The sequence below is a fragment of the Lonchura striata genome, chromosome 3 (genome assembly GCF_050655825.1).
Source record: "Lonchura striata isolate lonStrDom1 chromosome 3, ASM5065582v1, whole genome shotgun sequence".
NCBI lineage: Eukaryota > Metazoa > Chordata > Aves > Passeriformes > Estrildidae > Lonchura > Lonchura striata.
Window position 1 is genome coordinate 100748511 of NC_140705.1, and position 21823 is coordinate 100770333.

Here is a 21823-nt window from a genome sequence, read left to right on the forward strand (position 1 = left end):
TGTTTTGCTGCAATTAATTTCCAACAGGAAACTAGAGAAAGTGTTCTGACATATCCAAGTGTCTAATTTCAACATTTTGGAACTGAATTTTAATGATATTTGATAAGGATATTTTATACCCTGATATTTTATTTTTATTTAGGATATTTTATGTCCTGATATATTTTATTATCTGATATTTTATATCAGGTAATGATGTTTTTAAAACAATATTTTATTGCAGAAGATTGGTCTGTATTTCAAAAGTAAGTTTGGCATTCAAAAATCAAAAATAATTCACTAATTACATTTTTTGTGGACTTTGTGAGAATCATCAGCTTTTCAGCTTTCATTTGAGTTTGGAAAGAAAAGAGGCTTTAAATATTTTTCACATCATTCCCCTGTGCTCAAAGCCATTCCACTGGTGGCTCAAAGTCATTCCAACTTTGTTGTGAGTAGCCATTGTGCCAAATGCAGCACAGAGGAAGAAAGAGTAGAAACCTAAGAAAATTGTAACAACTTACACCTTCTTTATTTACTGTCTTTTTCTTGGAATTGCTTGCTCAGTCTAGAGACTTCTCCACCACTGGCTCTGAAAGAATCCTAAGGGAAAGTTGATTACTAGAGGCCTGGAAGTAAGGGTATCAGGATGGAGACAATTTGCCTTCCTTCCCAGCAGAATAATTTAACTTTGTGTCATTCCAATGACATTTGGCAACCTAATTTTAAGTATCTTTGGAAACTCAAGCCTAAGCATCTACATAGTTTAAGGCAGAAGTGGATCAAGTTTCTATAAATCCTTTTGAAGAGAAAGAAAAATTCATTTACTTATTGAATCATTTCTCCCCAGACCCATGCCAGCATTTCACAAGAGCCTTCATTGATTTCATGTTCTAACTGTGCTGTGCAAGTGTGTGTAGCATTTACAGACACACAGCTTTGGAAGAGCAGATGCTGAGTTATCTCTGGGTGACTCTCACCTGTGTTGGATTATCACTACCATCTCTCAGCCACAGGCACATCCATCATCCATCACATGACAGGTTACCTGCACAGTCCACTGTATCCCCTTCTCATGGGCTGTGCAGGGAGAGTTCTGGCATCCCCTGGGACCAGGCCATCATGCTGCTTGGGATTCCTTAAAATCAAAGTTAGGCAGACTTAATTTAACCTTTTTTTTTTTTTTTTCATGTTACAAGATGTTCTGTATTTGTAAATAACTTGGCCTACCCTTTTATCAACTCTTTATATGACTTCTCAACAATATAAAAAGTTAACCATATCTATAAAGGCATAGTTTTTAATTTACTGTTGCATACTGATGTTATTGCTAACTCAAGTGGAAGCAAGGCTTTTTAGGAATCAGTACATGCTCATTTATATAGTAAGCTTCCCACAATTACTCAGAAACCAAAAATGGAAACATAACAACCCTATCACATCGGAAAATTGGCAATACACACATCAGAAGCATTATAAGTTATGTACCAGTTTAACATATGGGCCAGTTTTATTCAGTTTTATGGAAGTTATTCATTGCATTATAGTTATTAATTGCATTTTACCATAGCTTTTTATCAGACACATTTACAGCTTCCTGTGATCTAACTCAGAACTAATGTTTTTCATTAGAGAAGAATTGTGAGATAGAGAGTATCCTGGCAAAAAGGCATATTCCTAAATTAGATTTGGGATTAAAAAAAAAAAATTCAAAGCCACGTTCAGCTCATTATTTTGTCAGGAAAAGGGTAATTTATAGTTCTAGGTGATAATTTGAAGGTAAACTATATAGACATACTGTCAGCAGGCCAAATCACGAACGCGAAAACCCACAAATCCTTCAGGCAAATTTAGCTGATGCTGTTCTACTTTTGGTATTCTTATAGCAAAGAAGGGCTGGTTTGGAGAGAAAGTTACATTTAGGATTGTTTATATCTGTCCACTCACTATCTCATGCCTGTTATCACACCGTTCATGGAGTGTCCTGTGGCAGAACTTGCATTTGAAAGCCTGCAGTTCACAGCAGCAAAGGGTTGGCACGCAGAGATAAGGGCTGAGGAGCATCAGCCTGCTCCCCCGAGCTGCTCTCTGCTGGTGCCATTAATGTGCAGGTGTATCAGGATGATTAGGTCTGACTGGCTAATTAGGAGGAAAAAAAACACGAGGCTTGATTTGAAGTCTCTTCAAAGCCTTTTAAAATTTTCTCCTGAACAGCCATTTAGGCTAAAATGACAGCTAGTCTAGCACAATTTCTTTTCTCCTCTCAACAAGCAGGCATTTCCTAAATAACTCTTATTTTCTTAGTTTTCTCTGTAGCTCTTCACCACCTTCTTAAACTTCTGTGCACTACCTCTTTGCTTCCATTCTGCACAAAGAGTCTCATACCTGACACTGTGTTACATTGGGGAGGTTTTTTAAAGAGAAATATGAAGCTGCACCTTACAAGAGTTAAACCATTCACAGTCTTCGGCTGTCATATTCATTCTTATTTGTCAAGTTCCCTTTTTCTCCCTTCTCCATCAGAATAGAGGTAGTCAGCAAACATCTACTTGAACATTCTCTGCCTCTAAATCAGACTCATTCAAAATAAAATGCTTTGGGAAATGCATCTTCTGTTGGAACATGGCAAAAAAGTGCTATGAGAATGGACCTATGTATCTAATACTGACAGAACTTTCTAGGAAGTGTTTGAGCTGCATAATGAGTTCTGAGAGTTTCTAATGAATCATTATTTTTTATGTACCTCATTTGTCAAGAGAGTTTTGGGTTCCATGGACTACTGACTGCAATTCTTGTGCAGTCAACTTGATGAGGCCACTGAAAGTTTCTGTGGCAGGCCTGACATGAACACAGAGCCACAGAATCACTAAGGCTGGAAAAAAAATGCCAAGATCATTGAGTCCAACCTTTGACTGAAACCACCTTGTCATCTAGGCCATAGCACTGAGTGTCATGTCCAGTTGTTTCTGAACACCTCCAGGAATGATGACTCTTCAATGCCTGACAACCCTTTCCACGAAGAAATTCTTTCTGCTGTCCACCCCAAGCCTCTCCTGGCACAGCTTCAGGCTATGTCCTATGTCCTCTTGTACTCAGCCTCTCACAGCTATGGGGCAGCAGGTACCAGGGAACAGTCCTCAACATATCTTTTTCTTGGATTTTTCATCATACCATAGCATTTGTGACAAGAAGAGTTTCAGTGTTAACATAGCCTACAGGCTTCATGGTGTATTTATTGCATTTTCACTTGTAAAGCCTAAGGGTAGAAAAAAACAACCCTCTTCCAAAGAAATAAGTGAAAACTCAAGGGGACCATATATTTTGGAGAAAGGTAATGACAGAGAAACCCTACAATCATAACAAAGCCTAGGTCCAGTACAAGAATTTCAGAATTTATTTATTGCATTGTGTGGGCTGCTTTGGAGAAAAGTGAGATATGCTAACAGCTAAATCTGTTAACAGATTTAACTCACAAAAGTAATTAGGCTGCTGTCTCTTTACCCACCCCGTCCACCACTTACACACAGTGAATCTCAACTGACTTTGATTTTTTAACAATTTACATTCTGATGTTGAGTCTTTGTAAAACAGTGCAGTTCCATGCAGAGAAATTCAAATCAGCCATATATCCACCACCTGCAACACATTTGCATTGGCACAAACTCCACTTGGATTTAGAAGTCCCACTTCTCACTGTGCTATATTTCACCCTAAGTTTCTGCTGCTCAGCATCTAGGTTGTTTCCTATGGATAGAGCCACCTAATTACTGGCACAGCCCCACAGACCAAAGCCCTCATACTGTAGTCCTAAAAAGAACTCTCAGAGGAGTCCCCCCTCAGCGGTCACTGTTGAGGCAGGACGGGAACAGAAGAACTCCAGGCTAGATGATGTGAACTCCAACTGATTTATTTCAAATACATCACTCTTTTTATGAAGAGCATCTAAATTCATTGGTCTTAAAGTAAAAACATCTCACTCCATTGCTGCGCAATGAATGATGCACGGTGGCAGAAATTACCTATAAACAATGTGAACATATCTATAAACAATGTAAGAGACATAGATAATTATTTACATTCCTTTGCAATTCTTTCCCAGGCTCTAGCCTGGCAGAAACTCTCCTTTCTCTCTGACTGAACTGAGAATACCCATACCCCTCCTTTGATCATCTTGGTTGATCTGTTCAGCTTCTTCTAGCACATTCACGTGGTCTGACTGAGATACAACTTCATGCTTTGAAACATGATACAGGTCTGAAGTCACATCTGCCACAAGTCATCCAAGTTTTCTTGACCTGAATTTTGATTTCTCTTTCTCTCCCTCTCCCACAGACACCATAAGTATGACTTGGCTCCAGTTTCTGACAGATTATGGCCTAAATACAGCCTGACCCCTTCTAGTGCATGCTATTCTCCAGTCAGCATGCTTTTAAGAAACTCTTCCCTATCAGATCAATTTGCCCTTTGTGTTTTATAAGGATAGTGGATGTCTGAAAACAAGGGGAAAATGGGGCTAGGTGAGCATTCCTATAGGTTATTTTGTGGTGTTTATATCCAAAATAAATCTGAGAACCTGAATCACAACAAAGCAAAAGAAATATTTTTGCTTCTTTACATTTAAAAACCCCATATTTATCTGGTAAAGACTCTTGGGATATTTTAATAAGAAACAAAGCTCCTATTAAAATGTAATAAGAATGATAATTCTCTTGCCTCAGAAGGAGATTATGTCTTCAGAAATATTTTTGCTGCATAAGATTGTTGGTATGAGTTTTGGCTAGTATTCAGGTCTCAGAGATTATATGTAAATAAACAGAGGAAAATAAAAAAACAAACTATACCAAAAGCCCTCAACATAGTTTTCTCTACCTTCCTCATCTGTTTGTCTTGTAGACTTCTGATGGCTGAAAAACCCTTGTGATGAGAAATGGAGAACATTGTTTTTCTGTACTCAAACAGATCAGACACCACTGAAGTCTGGAGAGCACCCAGGCTCTACTCCCACATCAGAATTTGATTTGCTCTGGAAATTAATTTAATGTTTAGCCATATGACAAGCAATAAAAGCCAGAATAGACCAAGCCAGAGCCTAATCCCAGAAGTGGTTGAACAATCCCAAATTCCATTTTTAGAAGCAGTAAGAACTCAAAGTATCCTGCTAATTGCAGGTCTCTTTAGAGGTCTGTAAGTAAGCTGTCAGCTATCAAAGCCCTCATGGAGCTCTGGGGTCCTGTGTCTAGGCAGAGTTTGATATCAAAGGTGGATACAAATTAAATTACATACACTGCTGTACATGAAATAAAATAGACTTGTGGGTTTTTTAGTTAGTCAATACAGGCCAGTTGCAAATCCTGTATTCTTCCACTACTAGATGCTTCTTGAAGGAGCAATTCTCACCACACTAATATAATGATGACATTTGTGCTTCTTTTAAGGTAGTATCCAATTGTTCTACTACCCTGTTGAAGTTTCTGTCAAGACAAGCAGCTTCAGCAATGCTTCCACTGATGGCAACAGTGATTTGCTACCTCTGTGCATCTCCTTGCCTCCAGAAATGCCAGCATAATTTATTCTATGAGTATTCATAATAGACCGGAATATCCCTGTACAGACTTGAGAGTGCTTCAGCACCTGCCATGCTACCTTCCCCTGCAGGCATAATAGCATCAGGTTTGAAGCTTGATCAAAAAGGGTGAAGCAGACTAAGGAAGGAGGATGGATTTCTCCTACAACAAAGAAAATTTAAGGAAAATTAAATTTATAAAACTAATTTTATAAAACCCTCTCAGTCTTAAGGTGGTTTCATTTGAGTTTCATAGGTATATCTGCAGTTTTCATCATCATATTGAGCAATGTTATGAAATAATGTTGTGCTTTGGGCAAAGAAGCACTCCTAGGTGCTTCATAACTTCTAGAGGCAAGGTGAGCATTAATAAAGGAGGTGTTTTTAGTGTAATCATATTGAGAAGATACCACATAGTAAGCAGAAAACTAAACAAAATGCTGAAGTCTGGAAAAGAAGAAGAAAGGAAGAAGATACAGTAATAAATAAATAAGCACATTTAGTAACAAATGATAAAAAGAATGGTGAACAACCGTTTTTTCTTCCTCGAGACACGTTCTTCACCCTGAAAGACAAAATTAATGCCCAATTGTGAGTTATTATGCAGTAGAAATATACAAATCTAGGCTTTTCTACAAGGGATACATGCATTTCATGTAACAAGAGGCCTTGTTATTAATAAGATGTTAATAGAGCAGAAATATTGCATATTTCCTCAGGTTTTAGTACTGCTGGGGAGAATGGATACTAGATTATTCCAGTAAGAACAGTACAGCTGGGAAAGCTTATATTTTCAAGTGATATGAACTCTATTGGCTTACTATCCTATAGGAGGATAGGCATATATATTTGTGTATATGCATACATATACATGTAAATATTTTTTTTTTTCCAAGAGAGACTTAGGAAAACATCAGATTTGCCCTAAAGGCTAAAGTCAGTCAGTATTTAGAAAAAAGAAGTTTCCAACAAAAAGACAGTACTGTGTTGCCAATCTGGCCTCTGAAATGGGAGTGGACTGTAACTCACTGAGGTATTAAATAGTTGACAGTTTCCTTGATCAAAAGTTCAGGTTATATTATAAGCAAAGCAGTAGATTCACTAATTGCTGCCACTTATATTAATCACAGTTACACCAGATGATTTATGGATGACTGAAGCACTCAGGAAATTTAAAAGAAAAAAAAGTCTTGAAGAATAGACCACAATTTACAGTGAAAGGTACTATTTAAATTCAGTCAGAAAAACATTTTCATTGACAATGCGTAGCCCACATCATTCCTCCTCTCCCACTGCAAAACAGTTCTTTTAATTCCTAACTTACTGTTTATAATCTTTCCTTATGACTGTGATGCTTTGCCTCTGAACTGGATAGCTGACATCCACTCTCAAGTTTTTAATTTCCAGTAAGGTTTCTCAGCTGCATTATTCATGTCAGAAGCAGGATAAACTCTACCTCTGTTGTCCTTTCCCTCATCTACATGTCCTGTGCATGTGTTCAGTAATAGCTGCCCCAGTAGCTGCAGGGGAAGTAACACTCCAAAGCTCAAGACTTCCAAAATGATACTTTAAGTTTCAGAATTATCAGTGCCATATGACCCACAGCTGGTGTGACAATCCATCTAGATCATACAGTTTTAGATGAATCTTCTATGAACTGAAGGAGGGGTCATTTCCCCACTCAGATCATGCTCTGTCATGCCCAGTGGAAGGAGGGCAGCTGTACCTTTGGGTGCTGCCCTTCGGAAATGCCAAAGAAAGCCAGAGCAAAAGAACACAGGGAAATAGACTGCAGTGAGGATCAGTAGCTTGGCACTGTGGCCTTCTTGACAAGAGTTATAATTTATCTGTAGTGATGCCCCTGGCACAAGGTGAACTTTTCACTCATGTGAAAGCTCTAAGCATGAGCTTTTTTCCAGTGTATCTTCAGTTCTCCCTATTGTTTTGTTCCCTTGGCAGCATATTTATTCTTTCTCATGTTCACAGAGAGTGTATCTTCAATTCCAGGGGCATGTATTAATATTTCAAAACTCTTTCAAAAATAATACTGATTTAAAAATTGATTAAGCTTTTCTAATGTTGGAAAGAGTTCAGTTCAAGGGGTTTTCATGCTTCAGTGGTTTCTTCTTTCCCCTATTTTTTTTTTTTTCATTTTGATGAAATTGTAGCGGCTTGCTATAAATAAGGGATTTTTTCAATGATAGTTCTAAATTTGAGTCATGTTTCAGACTACTTCAGCTGCACTAGCACTCTGGTTTCTAGATGTGGTAAAGGGAACATGGAAAGCATGGCAGAATTGACTTCTGGAAATATTATTGTTCTGCACACATAAAATTGAGGGAGAATGTGCCCATTATTTCAGGTGAAAGATACAGATCTGCTTACAGATTGTAACCCAGTTCTGTCATGAAGCATGAGTACCTAAGCACCTCCAAGCCCCCACAAACAGCAGAGCTGGTTTTGGTCTGAAAACAGCCAAGGAAAGGTTACCAAAGACAGATTTGAGTTCAGTGGTTCTGTCCTTATACATAATTTGAATGCAACCCTTTTACATATACACAGCGGGAAGAGCAGCAGCTGTTGCTGGATTTGAGGGTATCCACAAAATTAAAGCAGAACATCTTCCAAATGAAAAAGCGCCATTAAAAAATTGAAAAAGTACACTAAAAGACCTGTATGTGCATATTTGGAGCTTATTTGGAGAATTTACATATAATTTGATTGATTAAAGACCCTGCTACATCTGAAATTAAGCTTTCTATATTGTGTGTGTAATTAATGGTTGCTTGAACTGTAATGTTGTGCCCTCCAAAAAATAATTCCAAGGATAAAACCAGGACAGTGGAATTCCACCAGATCCAGAGAATAGCTCTATATGCACGTACAAACTTCTTGGATAGATTGTTAATTCTTAGTAAGATAATAGAAATAATACATATTCTGTAACTTTTTTAAATATACAGATTTTAGAAGCCAGTTTTTGTTAGAAAAAAATCTGCAAATACTTGCTACTGCAAATGGAATGTATTTATACACACATTCTTTGTATAGAGAATATAAAGTACAGAATGTTTTGGAGTAGCTGCCTTAATGCTATATTCTTATTTCTTCAGCTTTTTTACCAGATTCAAGGAGATATGTGTTTGAAGATAATTGAAAATGGGAAACACAAAGACGTTGTCATCCGAGAAGGGGAGGTAAAACAGGATTGGTTTTCTGTTATAGTTGTACATTAGTATATTACATGAATGTTTTATGTGTTATTTAGAAACAAATTTATCCCTGCTGTGCAAGAGATGGAATCAGGATTTATTAAAAAAAAAAAAAATCAAAAGCTTGAATGGAGTATAGAAAATTTTAAGTAAATAATAGGAAACTACAATAAACTGTGTTCAACATTTGACTGTTTCAATAACAGATAAAAATCCCTCTGAACATCTGGGATATCTATTCAAATACCCCATTCTCTCAGTCAAGAACATGGGATGTGCTATGTGAATTCAGTTGGATCAGTCTTTTATTTACACCTTGCCAGGTACACACTGCTCACCCACCCACCCACACCATTAAACAAACTGCCTAAACTGAGGAATTTAAGTGATTCATACATTTTCAGCCTTCTTTTGTCCTCACAGCTCGCCTTTCCAGCCATCACAGTAGAACAGCTTTAAAAGAGCCATTTACAAATAAAATCTATCCAATTTTTCCTTAGAGTAGTACTTTTGCTAAAGCACAGATTGCAGTGCTTTTACCAAGAGCATGAATAGACACTGGCTGTTACTACAAGTTAGATGTACTAGAACTGCCACTCATGGTTATTGACACAGCTTGGACTACACTCTAGTCTTTGAAAGGATTATTAGGTCTGGTGGAGACAACCTTTAAAATGGAAAGCATGTTAAACCCAATAGCTTAATGCCATTAAAAGCATTACGACTTTTTCAGTGACAAAACAGATCCACGTTTTCCAGCTATGAGTCTTCTGGTATTACACTTCACACTGCAGGAGCACACCCAGCTGAGATCTCAGCATGTAAGAGAAGCACTAATGAAAAGGAGCACACCACACTTGGTGGAAAGACTGACACTAATACTGCTGAGGCACTGTCATTAGCTCTATTTTGTAGACAGAGGAACTCTATGGACTGCCCAGCCTTAGCAAAAACATCTGCACTGGAGAAGAATACAGGCTTACCAGCTAGCTGCTAGGAAAGGGTTTATTCTCAAGCTTCAAAAATAGACTTCTCTTAACCACATGTTGCCTATTCACTTTGTCACTTGCATGAGAAAATAGCCCCTCATATTTGTTATTTATTTCTGGAGAGAATAGCACTCCTCATCATGCAATCAAAGGTGCTCAAAGTGTTGGGAGGATACATGTGGCTGATTAGTTTAGACATTTTATTGAGCAGATAAAAAAAAATCTGCTTTTTTAATTCCCTTTCAATTACTCAGAAATTGCAGTAAGTTTATAAATTTCAGATGAGAAATTGATTGGATTTTCATTTCAATTGTGCCTGGAAATGGTGATCAGACCAGGAGAGAACTTGCCTGCCATCAAGGCAGTGCTGATTGCAGTCACTGTGTCATCATTCACAGAGAAAACAAGAAACAGTGTTTGCAGGGCTGTGGGTACCAGAGTGGGTGCAGCTGCAAAGGAGAAACATGGGATCAACAAAAAGTTGGGGAGAAGTGGGGAAAGGAGCAGAAGTCTTTTCAGGTTAAGGGGCAGGAAAAGGACAATTCAAAAAACAAAGACTTCCTGACACTGATACCTTCTGATTTCATTTAACAGATGTTCCTGCTACCTGCCAGGATACCTCATTCTCCTCAGAGATACGAAAACACTGTGGGTCTTGTGATGGAGAGGAAAAGATTAAAAACAGAAATTGATGGGCTCAGGTGAAGTACAAACTATTGACTAATCTGTTAGAATTCTTAATAGAAACTAATTTTTTATATCAATACAACGCTGTGTTTTCATTTTCTGGTAATTTATCAGATTCATCCTGGCAATTTTGTATTAATTCTATCCACATATCTATTTATCTATACATGCATAAACAGAGATCTCATTTAGCATTTACTTTAGTTAAACAAGGACCATATTGAAATTTCTGAAATACATGTTGTGGTTATAGCAGTCTACTTATGTACTATGTACTGCTATTGCCTTAGGTTTTAAAAAAGATCTCAGAGCTCTCTAACAACTCAAAAAAGATTTTTTTATCAGTTCTGGCAAGCAGAATATTTATTCCTTTGTAAGCACCGAAAGCAAAAAGGTGAAGAAGAGCTTTCTTGTGAAGTGTGTGGGAAGCTAGAAACAAAAGTCATTTTTCTCACCACTAGTCCCTCTACATTGTACACATCTCTGCCTAGGTTTTATCTTCATGTAAGCGAGTGGTTTGCTTTGTCTTCTAGAGGGAGCAGGACTCAGTTTTGTCTTGTGTCCATACAGAACTCACAAGTCTAAGAGAGAAAGTCACAACAGTTTAACCTTAAGCAATCTAGAAAACTGTCTTGGTATTAACCAGAGATGTCAGACCAAGCAGAATTTATAGCTGTCCATATAATCTATACAGATTTAAAACTGTGGTGGTATCTGTAAAATGCTGTTTCTATCCTTTCACTTACAATTTTGACTGTTGCATGGGTAGTGTCATAGCAGGAAGATTGCAAGTATGCAGAGCTAGAAAGATACCTTTTCATTCAAAGAAACAAGGCTACAGAAACTAAGAAAGGGACCATTCAAGAACAGAAGCCCACATGATTAAATTCCAAGCTAAAAACAAGTCCAGTTCATTTAAAGTATTGTTTGCCTATGTACTTGTCTCTTTTTTCCTTCCATTGCAGATCTGTAGCTTGTGTGGACTTATATTATTTAAAGGATACTTTCAGCTAGAAAAAAAAAATAGCCAGTTATTTAGATAAAAACCATTTATTATTAAGATAAAAAGAACTAAATAGCAAAAAAATAACTTAAATAGTAAAATAAACTTTACTTAAAGTAAAACAACCTACCATGTGAAGTCTGTGAATGGTATGAGAGAGAAATGCTGAATGCCTTTTTAGGGATCCAGGCTGATCTAGAGATTTGCACTCCAATGTAGGCATGCTTATGTGGAGAAGCTAAACTAAAAACTGCCTTATGGTTCCTACCTTGCAGGTGGAAATTAACACGTCCTCAGTTCAAAATATCTAATCAGATGCCTGAAAATAAATCAGAAGTTTTTAGTGCCCTTGTTTTCACACTGATATGGTGAATGAAGACACTTGATGTTTTGGAAGTGAACAATATTGTCATTCTTTTGAAACTTCATTCCCTCTGTGTGCTCCTGGGACAGAGGGGAATTTACAGCCAGAACCCCAAATGTTCTCATACTTTTTTCAATACCAGCCACCTGCAACAAAGACTGCACAAGAGGAAATCATAATGCACTTTGAAGTATGCTGACTCAAAGTCTAATAATGTGTTACTGTTCCATTATTTATCATGTCTACAAACCACAGTCATAAATCAGAGCCCCCAGCATGCTGATTACTGCACAAGTGAAGAATAAGTAGCCTGCCCCAGTGTTCCAGCCTAAGTAATGATTACATGTCTTGTGCTATGAGAAAAATGATCTAGCTAATCTTAATTCTATGTCAAATAAGCACAAAACCAAATAAGTTTGATGTTAGTCATACTGTTGGATACTTTATTTGTACCAAATAAGACATATTTAGCAATCTTCTCTGTAGATTGTGTTCAGAATTTGTGCTGGCAGCACAACTTTTTTCTAAATTGGAGGTATAGATACTGTTATTCTTTTCAGTGTATGTTCTTTTTGCAAAACTTGAGGAGCCAGGAAGCACTTAGAAAATTTCTGGACCATATATGTATAGATACATAAGACAGACATGAACATACAGATATGGACAGGATAATTACATAAGTTTTGTTTTCTCTTCAGACACACATTCCAGTAACTTTAACCTAAAAGACACACAGGACCTTTTTAAAAACATTGACAATAAGAGTGACAGGACTGGAGCACCATTCCTTAGAGTCTTTTAAAAATCTGACTGTAAATTCTGTATTTGTCATTCCATAGATTGACTCCATACAACCTTGGCTTATTGACCTCACCAAAATTTATTTATTTGTTAAGACAAGAAACTAAAGCACATGAAGCACTAAATTCCTCTTCAGAGGGGTGATTCAAACACATCCCAAATCTGTGTAGCTGAAAACCATCTATTTTTCACTAACCATAAGCCACCTTGTTTTCTTATCAGCCCATGCATGGGCATTAAGCAAGCTGACTCTATCAAATTTATGTCATAGCTGCATGGAAGCAATTGCTGGAAATGGTATTTGGGTCCAGGTTTTCTTTTAGATTTTTTTTTTTTTTGCAGTAACTACATCCAAGGTCAAAGTTATTGTTCCCAAGAGATGATGGCAGCAATCATTTCCAGAAGGAAATAGGGAAAGGTTGAAGGAATTGGGTGATATATGGTTGATCAACAGAACTACAAGGCACTCCACAGAAGTTTGAAGACCCCTCCAAGTCACCTGACCAGGGAAATGGAAACTTTCCTCAGAAATCATTCCTCAGAATGAAGTACACAAGGCTTGACAATAAGTTGCTCTTATACAACATTGAGTAGCTATTTTCTTCAAAAGACTGAAACTGCCTGATCAGTTGTTAATAAAAGGATTGACTAATGTGTTTACTTTATTAGATACTATGTTGGAGAATCAACTAATGTCCTCTTTGAAAAATGGTTTCATTGTGAAGATCTCGGCACCCAACTTGCACCAATAATTCAAGAGTAAGCTTTTTCCTTTATAAATATTTTAAAAAATTAAATTATATTGTAGATTTTTGTCAGCCTGTGGCTTATGCCATTAATTTGCTATTTATGCTGCCTTTTACATAGACTTGTTAAAAGTTAATTGCTGCTCTATAAATTTTTAATCATGTCTTGTATGCCCCAAATTCATCAAATCAGATTTTTTTTAAAAAAGAGAAATCAAGTATTTCTCACATCCTTCTGGAACTCACTTTTTTGAACCAGTAAACTTCGTAGCACACTGCTTCTAAGTGCAAAAAGAATTGAGTGAAAAATTAACACTGATTAATGCTCTTATCAAGGTAAATCACTGAACTGCTTTAAGGCTTCTTTCACTCTTGCTTTAATCTAAATACTTTTAATTGATATTATTTATGCATGATCAGGATTCTGGCAAATTTGGTAGAGAGCTACTGTCTACAAAACATGTGAATGTCATAAATCAGTGTTTTAAACAGTTATTAAAAGTGAACAAAGGAAATGCTTAGTGATATTAATCTTGTAGGACTTTCAGACAAATCCTCTGTCAGTAAAATAGATATAGTCTTGAATACATGTGATAGTAGCTGAGGATTTGGCATTTCCATTATCAGCAGAAAACTTACTGGCCAGTATTACTGCCTAGTCTTTGTTAACCTACAGGACAACTTTTTAATGTCTGTTTAAATGTTCACTATTACAGGTTTTTCAATTCAAGGCAATATAAAACTGGAAAACCAAACCCAGGTAATACAAATTAATTTCAAAATTAGAACAATTGCTGATTGAAGAGCAGTGATTCTCACCACATAAAATAAGTACCTGTTTTGCTTTCTGGTTGTATAAATTAAAGTTATTTTGGAAAGAAATTCCTTTAATTGCCCCAACCACAAGGAAATTCCATAGAAATGATTACCAACAGCATCTTGCTTGGTCATGTGATGCCATCTACCTATCAGGTAACTATACTAATGTGAAATGCTACTATCTATCCTTGCATGCCTGTTAAGTCTTATACTAACAAAATTTCACTTCTGACAGCCCATAAAGAGATTTTTACAAGTAGAATTAATACACTTTATACCTACTTGTACTCCTTTACCTATAACTGTGATCTACTCTTGGGAAGCCTAGAGAAAACCAGATTATTCTAGTTTCCTTCAGGTCTGATCTGTTTAGCATTTTATTTCCATGCTGTCATGCCATATTTTTATTTTGTCTCTGTTGTGGATAGTGATTGTAAATTCCACACTGGAACAAATGCTCCAGTTGTAACTCCACTTAAATCTGTTGGAAAGAGACACAAAACAGAGAAAGTGACTTCTAGAAAGCAAAGTTATTAGTTTTGGCTTTAGGAGTCAGAGCTCTAAAATATGATGGTGCTTTTCTGCATGGCAACAAAAGCCTCAATTGCAAGGATATTGCAACAGCATCTTCAGTGTGAAATTTGTTTTGCTGAAACTATACAATCCTGCTGGCCCACAGCTTTAAATGAGCAACCAGCATGTGCATGATCCATTGCTATTGAATAACATAAACTATGCCCAAAATACCACCCTTATGTCTTAATTATGTACAAAAGACCACCCTATACAGCCATTTCTGCACCTGCAGGAACAGGCTCCATAGACTATTTAGAAGTGCTTTAGCTTGGTGCAACCTGATCAGTTCTGCTGCAAGAACTACCTGGAAAGTCTCCATGACATTACCAGGCTCTTAGTTTGCACATGGAAAATGTTCATAAGAACAGCAGAAGCTGCCAGTGTAATCTCCAAGAGAGCCTGAGATTCCTTCCTGCAGCTAGCCAAATGCTAACCAGCTCCGTCAATCTCACTGCTCAGCTAGGTTTGTTCTTTCAAATCTCTCTGCTGTCTCATCTATGCTGGCAACTGAGGGACATCCTGCACCAACCAAGAAATGGATGTATGGCTCAGGTGCACTGCACCCAGCTATGCTACTCTTGACCTCATGGCCAACTTGAATGTCATCTTCCAGTCACACTCAAAACTTGAGTTCCATAGCTCTTGCAACAAGAGAAATTTTAGTTTTCCCTCTCTAAAAGGTTTTTGGATCAGCTGTCCTTAATCTCCACATCAATTTTTAAATATCTTAAGATGATTGTTATTAATTACTCTGAGAGACAAAAGCTTCAGTGAAATGTTATTTCTACATCTATCCTGTTTCTCAGCTTGATAGCATTTAAAAAAAACCCAAAAAGTCACTGTTTGCCATCTCAGTCAATTACAGAACAAAGCTCTTACTCAAATGCTAAAATTGGGTTAAGCTGTTCTTTGCCTGAATATCAAAGTTCTTAAAAATAATTTACTAAAACATTGTCGCCAACATAAAGTTAAGAGAAGATTCTTCTGTATGGGATAGCAACCTTAAAGCCCTTGCAGTCAGAGAATGGTAAAGCAGTCAGAAACCCTGCCTGAAAACTTTGCTGAACCAGCTTTAGGCATTGGCTCTTTGACTGACTGGGAAATGTAATTTTCAGGGAAAGACTCCATGTTTCTTATAAATAAAAAGATCTTGTCTCCAAGATTTTACTTTTATTTCTATGCACTGTCAAAATCTGTTTTAGTCTGCGAATGTCACCAACATTTGGGTGTTGGTGGTTTGGGGGTTTTCTTTGCACGGAATGTGTGAGGGCTATGTAGTCCATGTACTGCCTCACTGTGTGTTCATACAGTGTTTAGTAGAGGAAATATAATTTCAGATGAAGCCTCTAGATGCTGCTCTAATAAAAAAAATACCATATCACACATAGTATCCTTGTCCTATACAGTGATTTGCAATAAGCATCCCTCACCAGGCTAAGAGTTTAAATATCAATAACAAATTAACAATATCAGGGCAGAAACAAAATAACATTAAAGATTTATGTTATTAATATTTTTGCAGAAAATTAGGGCTAAAGATTAAACCTGACAATCAATCAGAAGCTACAATATATCCTGAGACCTGTTTTTTAAACAAGTAATTCTGAGAAACTGTTATTGATAAATTTAGTACAGAAGCTCTTTCCTTGTAATTTACTTGGCAGGTTTTCAGCCTGGGGAACAGCTTTCTTTTTCCAATTTTCAGGTTTTGTGGACACTAAATAACCCAACATCTCAGTGATATCTTATGTGTGAGGAAAACACCTAACAATTTTAGTTACAAAAGTTTTAGTTTATAGTTCCTGTAACTCTCAGTGACGATGTTTAAAAGAAAAGAAAACAGTTTGACTGAGATAGAAGATGGTAATATGTTCACTCTGAAGGCATACCCAGCTGATATAATTATTTCCTCAGCAGCTCTCCTTTCTTTTTTCTTTTAAGAATTAGAGTTCAGCAACCAGCATGACATTTGTAACATAACAAGCTACCAGTTGCCATGATGTTTTACTCAATACATATGTCAACATTGTTTGAGCTGGCTTATGCAGAGGATGGCCTTTCAGCCCTTTTTTTTCAGTTCTGAAAATCCAGAATTACTTCAATTTAAAAGTGCCAGCTGAAGCACTCTTAGGTTCCTCTCCACATAAGTCTGAACTAGTGCCTTACCTTCTTAGAGAGAAATGGAATAAAAATGAGAAAAAAACGTCTTCAAAGAAATCCTGGATTGCAGCTCACTCATAGAGGAAAGATGTAAATAGAATCAATCAAGCTCCAATGGTTTCTGAAAAACAAAGGGAAAAAAAAAAAAACAAACCCTAAGGCCAGACTTTTCTTGATTTATTTATGGTTCCTATCTTAGCCAATAGCAGGGAAAGTCCCTCCAAAAGCAGGGCAATCGAAATGTATAAAGAAAGAGAAGAAAGGGGACTCAAATGCCATTAGGAAAAATATAATCAGAAATATTTATTTCATGCAGTCCTTACTTGAGGCATCCTCCCTGAAACTTTTGTATTTTATTGCTAGACTCTTTTGTTTCTATGTGCAGAAATAAAGCCTGACAATACGCTCCCCTTTTTTTATCAAAAAGGGAGAATATTTTTAAGATATACGCTATACAGGGAACTCTCAAGACAGGCTGGTTTGGGTTACTTTTAATATTTTTTGACACGAGGAATCATAGTTATCAAAACAAGTCTCACTACTTTCAGTTGAATCAGCCTGAGAGCAGGATTATCCCAGTGTTAACTATTTCATCCTATTTTTCTATCCAAGAGGACAAAAAGATGGTTCAGACAGAGAAACCTTGATTCTAATTAAGAGTGATGGCTCAATATTCTTTGCAGAAGTATCCAGAAGCTCAAAAGCTCTAACTGCCATGCCTGCAATAATCCCGACTTCTTTTAGGAGTAATTTGAAAACAGCAGTAAAATTTTTTTCTACAGTTAGGTGTGTTTGAAAATGAACCTCATGAGCATTAATGGTATAGGTAGAATATCAGGAATTTGTTTATCCAAACTAATCTACTTCTAATTATCAATTAAATTTTATTTCCCAAACAAGCTTTATTGTGAGTGAACATACAGTTATACAATAGAAAATCAGTCCCATAGTGACTTCACTAGAACAACTGTCATTGATCTTTGGTGTATCTAGGGGTGATTTTCAATCTAGACTAAGAATGTAGTTAGTACAGTTAGAACCCAGGGCAGTTTTATGTTTGTGATTCAGAGCAAACAAAACCCAAGGAATTGAATGAACATGAAAAATTAGGTGTTTTCTTCAGTCAGTGGAGCAGGGGTTACCATAGAGCCTAGGCATCTGTAAATGTTTTGTGGTCTCAGCAGTGCTATTATATAAGTTATAAGGGTAAACTCAGCACTATAAAAATTGGCTTCTGTATAGTCATCCTCTGTAGCTAATCCAGTGAACCTCCATAGACAGTATTTGCTGCTCAGTCTTGTTTCACTGATATATAAAAACAAGCAGATCTTTATTTTTCTATTTTTTTCTTGTTTTCAGTTAACTGGCTAGTGAGCAATGTTAATTCAATTAAAACTATTTCAGAAAACTAAAAACATGCAGGAAGAAATTCCTTCTGCATTTGCACTAGGGCAAATACAGGGCCATGCTTTTGAACTTCAAATAACTATAAATATTTGTGCCTGCCTGTTTTAAGTACATTGAAATAATTCTAAAGACTCTCTCTCTGTGAGGTTTTTTTTTCAAAAAAGAACGCTAATTTTGAACATAAATTTTATTTTCTATGTATCTGTTTAGAAAATTGATTATTTAATTTTCTTTACTCTCATCTTAAAGGACTTCCAACACACCTAAATGGATCACTCCTTCTCTTCTATAACATGGTACTTGTCTCTGCTATGAGTACTTGTGTTAAAAAAAAAAACAGTATATGAGCATTTAGATATTAAGGACTAACCAATACAGTGACTTATCATTTTGAACTGTCTAGACTAAGCAAAATTGTACAATTCCCCACAACACCATCTCTGTAACTTATCAACAATGTGAATCTTCCCCTTTTCTATATCATCCTCATTGCTTTCTTCTGGCAAAGATGACCATATAAACACATTGTTCATCTTTAGACTGTCATATATAGATCCTTTAAGTAACTTCCAAGTCATGTTTATATCTCTCCCGAAGCTGCACCTAAACTACAAAGGCTGTGTTGGTGGAAGAAGGGGATAGAACCATATAATAAAACCCTTCAATTCTTATAAGCATGTTACCTCTCACTGTTTTCATCTGTTTCCTCTGCTCTCATATTTGAATGAGGACACCAGTCCCTAATGAGTACAGAGTTCAGAATGAAAAAGAACTACTCAGACACACCAACCTAAGTCAGCACTATTTAATGCAGAAATAAAGTATGATTACAACATCTAGAGTAGGGCTGCTATAATTTTCCATATGAAAACTTCTACTGAGGGTTTTTAGTTCCAAACTACAGTGTAACATCCAAGACCCAGGACTGCAGGCTGCACATTCGCTGGAGCCAAAAGGTTCATTACGCTCCCAGAGCCCAGGGCAGCTAAAGACAAAAAAAAAAACCAAACAAGGTCTTCAGGAAGAAAGCTGCTTCTCCCACAGCATTCTCAAGTGAGCCTCCTCACAGAGGGACAGAACATAAACTGTAGGTTCTGGAAGTTCTCCTAATGCTTCACTATATGAACCAAGACACTACTGACTCATACATACCTATAGTGCATAATGTACATAATAAACCTATCAGAGCAATAGGAAGAAATGCCCTATAGAGCTTTTTTCCTTTCTGTTCAGACTTTTGTGAAACAAATAAGAAATATTTAAAAGCTATAAAGCTCAGCAGTTTCACAGCAGGTATGTCCACTCTAATAAAGTAGCTTCTTTCTTCCTTATGTTCTTAAATGCTCCCCAGACAGCAACATCTGAAACAGAAAACTCACTAATGGAGTTCGTCTGACAATTTCACTAGTGTTTCTAAGGTTATTTTGTGTTAATAGCTCACACATGCACCAAAAATCCTTGTCTCACCAAGAGTGAGCTCTCAACTCTTGCTATAATGAAGTATCCTATTCCTATTCTGTGCAAACTGAGGTTACATACAAAGAGGATTAATGAAATGCCCCAATTTATAAAATGCAGATTCAGAAACAGAATTAAGATTCTTTATGTTAGGATTGGAAAAGTGGACAGCATTTCTTAATACAATTTGTCATTCTTAATTACAATAACCTAGCTAGATCATGAAAAACATTTAAAAATAATTATGGCATAAAGAGTGATTTTTTTTTTGTTGTTGTTGTTGTTTAATTTATTCCTTTCCTTCTGGCTGATGACATCTCCTTTTGAAAAAGCTTTATTTCTTTTTTTAACAAAAATATTTTTCAAAGGTTTTCTCAAACTTGTTAGTTTCAATTAGAAAAAAAAAAAAAAGGTTGTTCAGTTCCCAGCATAGATTTAATGACACAAAGAAAAATATTCCTAGAAATAATTACATGGACAAGTAATAAATTAGCAGTCATGACAATTCTCAGGGCAAGCTACAAAAAAAAATACAGTTACACAGGGAAATGTATGGTTGCACCAAGTGAGTGCTGTATTTTCAACTAAATGCTTCTGCATCTACATTCTACAACAGGCAAATGAACCAACAACCCTCAAAGTAATCACTCTCAATGCTTTCACTCTGGATTTTTATATGGACTGGGCTAAAGCCCAGATGTCTGAAATTATGTCCCTTATTTCACTGGTTTTATTTGCAGAGGTATTAAAAACCTGCTAGTCTCATTGACATTTCTGCTAACTTGGAGAATAAACCAGACTTTTTAATAGAAAGGCAATAGGTAGGCAAATATGTGAAAAAACATCCTAGGGAATGTATTATTACTGGCATTGACAGTAAATGTGAAATGCTGCAAAACTCTATCATTGGAATTATTCATTATGCTATAGGATTGAAGACATGGAAATGATGATTAGAAAGTGTACAAAAATAAATTAGTACATAATTTTAAAATAATTTGATCTGTAGTCTGGACCATTTTACAATCAGTTAAAGGATGAAAAAACAGGATTCAATCACTCCACTTAGAATGATGTCTGCTGCTGCTATAGTGGAAGACACAATTTGTAATGGACTGTGTCACATCCTTGCATGGAGATGGGGCACAGCATGTAGGGACAGACTGAGGCAGCACAGGGCCTCGGGATGGTGGGATAATTAGTAAGAATATATGGGGATTTAAAGATTTGAACCTTGTTCCATCTAGAATGCTCTGTCTACAAATGAAGGGTGACACATCACTGAAAGATAGAGTTTTTCATAAAGCCAACATGCAATCAGTTGACCTTATTTTGATATATTTCAAGTGCTTTATTGTTCTTTTCCTTTGAACAAATCTTGAAGAAACAAGAGCTATGGGAAGAGCTTGGGGATAGTAGGGCTCAAGAGAATGAGACAGTTTGATTTCTTGACAAGACAGCTTAGAGGCATCACCAGGGAAGGGAAGGGGGGCCTTCCATGTTACATGTGGGTTAAGCAAATCAGCCACATACACCTGGAAGGTCAGTGGCAATTTTCTTTACCTGTTCTCTTTATTGCATCAGAAACACAGTAGTCCCAGCAAGCTCAAATTAGGCAGTCTCTGTTGAGGCTAAACTACTTGTACATTCAAATTGCTCTTTTCTTGCAAGCTGTTCTCTCCTTCTTTGTCCAATTTAATATTCTCAGTCTCAGTATTGTTTAACTGAAGTCAAGTTCCTCTAAAACCTGTAATTTCCTTTTTTAAATATTTACAAACTCATTCAGTAAACACGACATTTTTCAGCTTAACATGGTATCATCACATTGTAATTAAAACCAGAAAAAAACTATAATCCCATAAAGAACACATTGCTGTGATATAAATTTTTAATAGTAATGATCTGCTGAAATGGACTTCAGTATTGAACCTTTAAATGGATGTCTGAAAATATAAGAAAATATTAGATTTGATGTTCCACATAGTGTTATATTACTTGGAAAAAGCTACACAAGTCTATTAGCTGTCTAGCTTAGAAGAGCCATTTTTTGTATTTTACT

The 21823-nt window shown here is 36.5% G+C and overlaps 1 protein-coding gene and 1 long non-coding RNA gene across 35 annotated transcripts in view; one reads left to right on the forward strand and one right to left on the reverse strand.

Moving 5' to 3' along the window:
* The window catches only part of LOC116183367 (uncharacterized), a 487183-nt gene that overhangs the window by 410415 nt on the left and 54945 nt on the right, over positions 1-21823 (reverse strand). For 27 of the 34 annotated variants that reach the window (XR_014954476.1, XR_014954501.1, XR_014954506.1 and 24 more), the window contains one exon: positions 960-17020. This is a non-coding gene — a long non-coding RNA (uncharacterized LOC116183367). The remainder of the gene's footprint in view (positions 1-959; positions 17021-21823) is intronic. The other 7 variants (XR_014954502.1, XR_014954482.1, XR_014954483.1 and 4 more) reach the window with 5 other exon arrangements.
* Positions 1-21823, forward strand: part of HAAO (3-hydroxyanthranilate 3,4-dioxygenase) — a 33811-nt gene that overhangs the window by 4526 nt on the left and 7462 nt on the right. The window contains exons 3-6 of the mRNA XM_021526429.3: positions 8656-8739; positions 10338-10444; positions 13268-13357; positions 14061-14104. Coding sequence (XP_021382104.2) covers positions 8656-8739; positions 10338-10444; positions 13268-13357; positions 14061-14104 — 325 coding nt within the window. The remainder of the gene's footprint in view (positions 1-8655; positions 8740-10337; positions 10445-13267; positions 13358-14060; positions 14105-21823) is intronic.